General features: G+C 36.7%; 1 protein-coding gene across 1 annotated transcript; it reads right to left on the bottom strand.

The window, feature by feature from the left end:
- Positions 1 to 3,562: 3,562 nt before the first annotated feature.
- Positions 3,563 to 5,782, bottom strand: LOC133678096 (dof zinc finger protein DOF5.6). Its single transcript, XM_062100292.1, has 2 exons — positions 5,393 to 5,782; positions 3,563 to 4,757 (listed from the first exon to the last, which is right to left on the bottom strand). The coding sequence occupies exons 1-2, from the start codon at positions 5,441 to 5,443 to the stop codon at positions 3,870 to 3,872; spliced, it is 939 nt and encodes a 312-aa protein (XP_061956276.1). The 5' UTR covers positions 5,444 to 5,782; the 3' UTR covers positions 3,563 to 3,869.
- Positions 5,783 to 6,882: the final 1,100 nt, after the last annotated feature.

The following is a 6,882-nucleotide window of genomic DNA, read 5'->3' as shown; positions in this document are numbered from 1 at the left end:
GGCTAAGCCCATCCTGGTAGGGCCAAGATCGGCACAAGTAGGTTAGGCCGATGTCGGCTAAAAAAAAAGGGGTTGGGCCGATGTCAACCCAATATATCTTTTTTAGGTTTGGGCCACCCGACCTAGCCATTTAGGCTGGCCCATAACTGGTCTGATCTAGACTCGGGGGTAATTATTTTTCCTCTCGATCATGCAGAACAATGGAAAAGGGGAGAAGACGAGAAAAAGGGCAAAGAGAGGAAAAATTACCTATCATGGTGAGCTACTGCTGGCTTGGCCATGGAGTTGGTGGAGAGGATAGTGGTTTCACTGGCGGTGCTGGTTGTAGTTGGAAGAAAAAGAAAAGGAAGAAACCTGCAGAGGGGAGAGGGAGGAGCTCGTGATGGTTGCCCTTATCGCCGACAAGGAGATGAGTTTGCAGGGATGCTAAATCGCTCTCTGTCATGACGTAGAGAAGGTTGTGGTGGCTGAAGAAGCAGCAAAAAGAGAGAAAGAAGAGAGGGAGATGTCAACTGGAAAAACTAGGAAGGCTAGTTTTTTGGCCAATTTTGGCCTCAATTTTCTTCATCCTCGGGTCATGAAATCCACCTCTATTTATTGGGGGTTAAAGAGGAATGTTTTGTTTTTATTGGTTTCAAATCATAGCACTTGGTTCGGCTGGTAAGGGTCCCAACTGTTGGTTCAAAATAGACACCATAAACTGTCAAATCTGCCACTTGAAGGCTGTCTGAGTTGGCATTTTTAGGCCAACATCACGACCACTGTGATGTCAATCGACCATAACCGACCATACCGTCGTGTAGAGAAATGTTAAGTGATCATTTGCGTGAAAGTTTTGTCAAATTTAATGGAGATTAGAGGTATTAAATGAACATGTAAAGTAGCTTCCTGAATTGTCTTTTCCGTTGAAATTCTAAAGAAGAAAAAGATGAATAGTAACCAAAACGGTGCTATTTTGGTAACGTTCATTTTAGTTCTTCAATTTTTTATTTCTTTCAATTAGACCACTGATTGAAATTAAACTTTTAATTTTGTGCAATTTGGCCTTTGACGAACTTTAATTTTAGCCTCAGATTGTAGCGTCCTTTTTCACATTAGTCATTGATTTCAGATTTATGCAAATTGACCAGTAAACTTTTAATTATCTTTAATTTCACCCTTGATTGTAATTAATTGACCCCTCATAGTTCAACGCTTTTAATTTTTAGATTGGTCCTTAGTTTCAGAGTTATTTAATTTAACTCATAATTAACCCTAAAACTCCATTTTTCTTGTGATTTTGTTCATGATTTCAATCAATTAACTTGAAAAAAAATAATTAAATTTGGTCTTTTGAAATTTTAATTTTGTAAATTAAGCTTATAATGGGCTCCCAAACTTAATATTTCACCAATTAAGCCCATAATAAAATTAATTTGACCCATTTAAAGATAATTAAATCCTTACACTTAATAAAATCATTCAATTGAACCTAAATTAAAAAGAATATTTAAACTAGGTCTTCACTTGCTTATTATTGGACTCCTTGATTGATTTTTTTTATAAAATCCTTCATGCTTGTTGATATAATATTTGTATAAAACTTTTTTAAGACTTATTCTCAACTAAGCAAAGTATTATTTTAATTTTTATATTATTATTATCATCAAAATATATAAACACATAGATGTATGAATTAAAAGTCAATAATTTCCTCCTTTTTTATGATGACAATAAATATATATATAATTTATATGTGAACAAATGTCTCCCCTTATTTGTGCATTGTAATATATGAAAAACTTTAACAATTTAGCACAATCTAAGCAAGTATAAAAAGATTGCATATTCAATAATAATTTAGGCATTAAAAAAATTAGATTTCTCCCCCTAAATGTATGCATATGTTATTGAATCGCATTTCTCTCACATATCTCATCTCTCCCCAATACTTATCTATATTTCTTCTCCCCCTACACATTTATCTATATATCATCTCTCCCTCTTTGTGTCTCTCTAATGTGATGCACATCTGTTTCAAGCTGTATTAGACAACTCTCTATTCTAGTTAACCAAGTACTAGTCAAAGCCTTTTCAACCAAGGAAATAAGTTGTGGTGTCTTAAACATGGCTTCAAATTCATTGTCATTATTGACATTTACATGTGCATCTAGTTTTTACTTTTACATGGAAGACTAGCTTCTTGTTTTAATATTTCATTAGTTGTAATAATTTTCTTATTTATAAATTCAAATATTTTTTTTATTTTATTAAGTATAGAAACTTAATAAAAAAAATCATAATACTAGAAATGAGTAAAAAAAAATTCATTATGAGCCACCAAAACAAACGAGGCCACATAATTGATGAGTGTTTTTAGACATTAGCATAATAAATCTTTTTTATATATATAAAATATCATTGTCCAAAAAATATTTAAGGAAATAACATAATTTAGAGAGTTGAAAATGATTTTTATGACTCATAAGTCGCATGTGTTACTAAACTCCCAAATTATAAAATGGTATAACATAGATTATAATAAAGAGAGAAGATAGCGAATATAGAAAAAAAAGAAATAAATAAAAAGACTTCAAAAGCACATCGAAACTCCAAAAACGACACCACTAGTACTGTAAAAAAGATCTCAATAAGGTAAATTCAGCACCACCAAGGACGGTAATTGAGGGTGACTGAAGTTGGCCACATAAGTCATCTAAAGGTAGTGGGTGACTCACTTACCTTTGGACGACTATATGGCCACATCCCGTTCATTGTTGATGACCTTTCTTGGTGTTGTTGGTTCATCTCATCGAGATCTTTTCGATGGTATCGATGGTGTTGTCATTGAAGTTTTGGTGTGCTTTTTAGATCTCTTTTTTTTCTTCTTTCTTCTCTCTCACCCTCTGTTCACATATCAAAACGATGAGAGACGAGAGAGGGAAAATAAGAAAAAAGTCATGGGAGCAAATCAAAACTATGATGATGATACATCAGTACCTTAAAAAAGATCTCGATGAGACAAATTAAATAACATCAAGGAAGGTCATCAACAGTAATCAGAGTGGGCCAAACGAGTCACTCAAATGCAAGTGAGCCACATACCACATTTGGTAACATTTCTTGATATTATTGAGATCTCATTAAGATTCTTTTTACGGTGATGATGGTATCGTAATTAGAGTTTCAGTGTGACTTCAAGATTTTTTATTTTTTTCTCTCCTCTCTCCCTTTTTTTTCCCTCTCTCTTATTTTTTGTTGTAATTTGTGATAGGTCATTTTATAATTTTGTAAATGTTTTTAGATTGTGTTATTTTTTTAATGTGCTAAATTATTAAAAAAAAATAAAAACTCTACATAATCCGAGAAGTTCTCTGCTTTTCATTGAAAACTCCAATTTCCACTTCTATGTCCCGAACTGCCCCAACCACCTAGGCAGTTAAAAATCTTCATGTCAATAACAACTTAACCAGAACCAGTCTCCAGGCATATACAGAGCAGCAGGAATGTCATAAAAGTACGAGTTAAGAGTGCAGTAAGACATATTTTTTAAGCTAAAAAAGCACTGCTATATCTTCCTCGATTAAACAACAAAACAAAATCCTGCACGTTTGAATCTGATCATACACCGAATTAATAAAAGATAGAAACAAGATAAGAACATAAAAACAAATAGTAAGATACTAAGCAGTCATTCTTGGACTCTCGTTGTTCACATTCACACTCTTGCTGTTCGTAGAGTCAATGAGATTTGGAGACCACGCCTTCATAGAAAAAACATGAAAAAAACCTTTCCATCAAAGGCAATTAATTACTTAGTAATTACTGGATGACCTAGAATGCAGATGAGTCCACAACCAGTGATCACACTATAGGATCTTTGGATTGGATTACACTAAAGTATTGGTCGTGGATGATCCATAACCATTCATCATGCCTGTCCATGATCCTAAATTGTTTAGGTATCCAAATGTGTCCTTCCCACCATCAGAGCAACCCTGGTCTTGCCAGTCAAGGGACAAGAGCTTGGTGTTTGGCTTCACATCAATTGCATTCTGATCATTATTTCCTTGGCCATAAGGAAGCATTAACCTTTGGCAAGTTTCCATGAAAGTGCCACTGTTTCCATCAAGGGACATCCCAAATGGAGAGCAAAGATCACTAAAATTTGGTGCTAACCCATGATGATGACTCGTATCTCCGAGCCCACTAACTATACCCAAGTCACCATTCCCCATGAAATCATAATTCCTAGAGCTTCCCACTAAAGCTTCTAACTTACTGTCCATAAAATCTATAGGCCGTGGGTTTTCTAGCATACCGATATTGTACTTGCTATCCATGAAGTTAGAGGTTGCAATTGTTCCTTGTGAACCAAGTATGCTATTTAGGTGTGAAAATTGCACCTCAGGAAATGAAAGGTGAAGATCAGTAGGATTGTGGGAGGATGATGATCCAGGGTTAATTTGGTTAACTGATTGATCATTTGATTTCTTGGACACTTTCTTGTTCTTTCTACATCCACCACCCACTGGGATGTTCCTCAGGGTGCCTCCTTTGGTCCAGTACCTCCTGCAAGTCTTGCAAAAGTACCTTGGCTGGGAGAGGCTGTAGTTGTTGTAGTAACAAAATTTGGTGTGTGTTGAGTCACACCTAGGGCATTTGAGAGCTTGGTCATGTGGGGGCCTAAGCCTCCTCTCTATCAAGGGCCTTGAACAAGTGAGCATATCCCCAGATGGTGAAGAAGAATCCATTCCAGACTCATCGTTAATCGTGCCCTAAACACAAATCAAAGCAAAGAAATTTAATGGGGAAATGTGTCAGGTCAATTACAATAGTGCAACGGACAAGAGGGAAGAAGAAATTATCTTGTCTTTTCATGCTTCGAGGTATCAATAATGTGCCCATTAGGACTAGACATTCTTTTGCCTTTTTAGAACATATACATTAGAATGTCATGTCATGAACGCTAAAAAATTGCAAAAAATACAGTGAAGCCAAGAACTTCTCTCTAAATATGTACTTCCAAATCTAGTAAAAACAGATTATGATCAATATTTTGGAGCCTGAAATACATCTTTTTTATGCATTAATCAGTTCTAATATAGCTCTACATTGAACATTACAAATATTCTTTCAAGTAGTAATGTATATATATGAAAAGAAGAGTAAAATCCCATACCCATTTACTATATATATACATTAATTGACTGGATTAATGTATCTCACTAGTTTAAACCATAAGAAAACGACAGGCTTTTCTATGGTGAATTGTCCATCTATTCTACTCATCTTATTTAGAATAATGCAGAATAATTTTTCACACTGTAAGGCAGAAGTGAAAATCCCATGTGATGGGAGTGTAAGAGCTAGATGCAGAGTTTCAAATTTCCAAGAGGAGAGCATATCATACCTGCAGCCAATCACTTGAATCCATGCAAACTTGCACTGAAGTAAGACCCATTAAAACGCAGAACCAAATGGCACAAACACACGGTTTAGGGTGTGTATATGGCAGTCACCAACTCCCCTTCCCTAATTCAGTCACACTTGATCATTACTTTCATTTGTCTAACCTTGATGCATATTAGCGCTTCTAAGAGCTAGATAGTGAGAGAGGGATAGGGAGCGAGAGAGAGAGAGAGAGGCGCAGAAGGGAGTGAGAATTGGATGGACATGGGAAGAATGGGGGTGGAGGGCAGTGAATAAGAAGGCAAGAAAAAGGTACTTCACTAGTACTGTAAAAAGAGAGAAGGGGAGGGAGAGAGACAAGGGTGATCAGCTCCTACTGCTCTACACTCATTAGTGTAGCTACGGTCCATGTCCACAGTCGGTGGGCTTACAACATTCGAAGGTCCCTACATTGTCTGTCCAATGCCATTACAGAGGGACCCACTCATCTTGGACCAAAACCTACCTCTCCTTAACAAAACGAACGGCTGTGATGTCATTGTTTATGTTAAGCTGTGACGATGAGAACGTTGGATTGCGAGTGGGGTGATGGTAACGTCAGAAATAGCGGCTTGGTCGTCACAAGGTCCAAATTATGTGACATGACAGAAGTTAAGTCGAAGACAGAGAGAGAATATGGATTTTGGGGTTTTCGATAAAGAAAGAAGGGCAGGGCATACCGAAAGAGCACTCTAACTCGAGGGGCCAAGTGAGTGGACCCACTCGCCTCCTCCCACAAGCAAAGGATCGATTCTCCTTACCATGCGCCCCTCACGTGCCTTCCCCCTCTTCCCTTACCCCATGGCCAATCTGTTCATCTTTTGTGGCAAATGCCAAGTGACACTGCCTTGGGCACTCTACAATCTACATGCATGGCCTGACATCTTTGTTTCATAAGCGGAAACGTATAATTGTAAGGCACTCCATAAGCCAGCAATATTGTTTGAAATGCCTGAGTTTATCTAAGAATTCCACCACTTCATGTATTTGAGATTGTGAACTTGTTGTATATTTCTATATTGGGAGGTTAAGAAGATCCTCTTACTGTAGTTAATCTCATGATATACTGTAAGAAGGAGATTCAATTAATCTTAATTAATTTTCTCTTTTCCATCAAAACTCTACTTAGCTAGATAGAGCTGCTCATAATTCAAATGACAAATCGTGAACTAGCTGGATATATAGATTCAAAAGTACTAGATCACTTGAGGTAAGAGAAAGAATCATCGATCATGGTGAAACTTACTTTGCCAAGGCAAGTAGATAGCGTGAGCAACACACTAAGCTTAGATCCAGTGCTTGAGAGGGCCCAAAGAACAAACAATCAGGTGAATAAATTAAAGTGTATGTGCCCCATGTTTCACGGGGTAAACTGACAGGTACGTAGTTCATGTAAGGAACAAAGACGAAGGAGACTGGATCGAGAGAGCTATAATCTGATCTAACTATTAA

This window comes from Populus nigra, chromosome 18 (assembly GCF_951802175.1).
Source record: "Populus nigra chromosome 18, ddPopNigr1.1, whole genome shotgun sequence".
In the NCBI taxonomy this organism is placed as follows: domain Eukaryota; kingdom Viridiplantae; phylum Streptophyta; class Magnoliopsida; order Malpighiales; family Salicaceae; genus Populus; species Populus nigra.
This window is presented reverse-complemented; position numbering and strand designations above follow the sequence as displayed.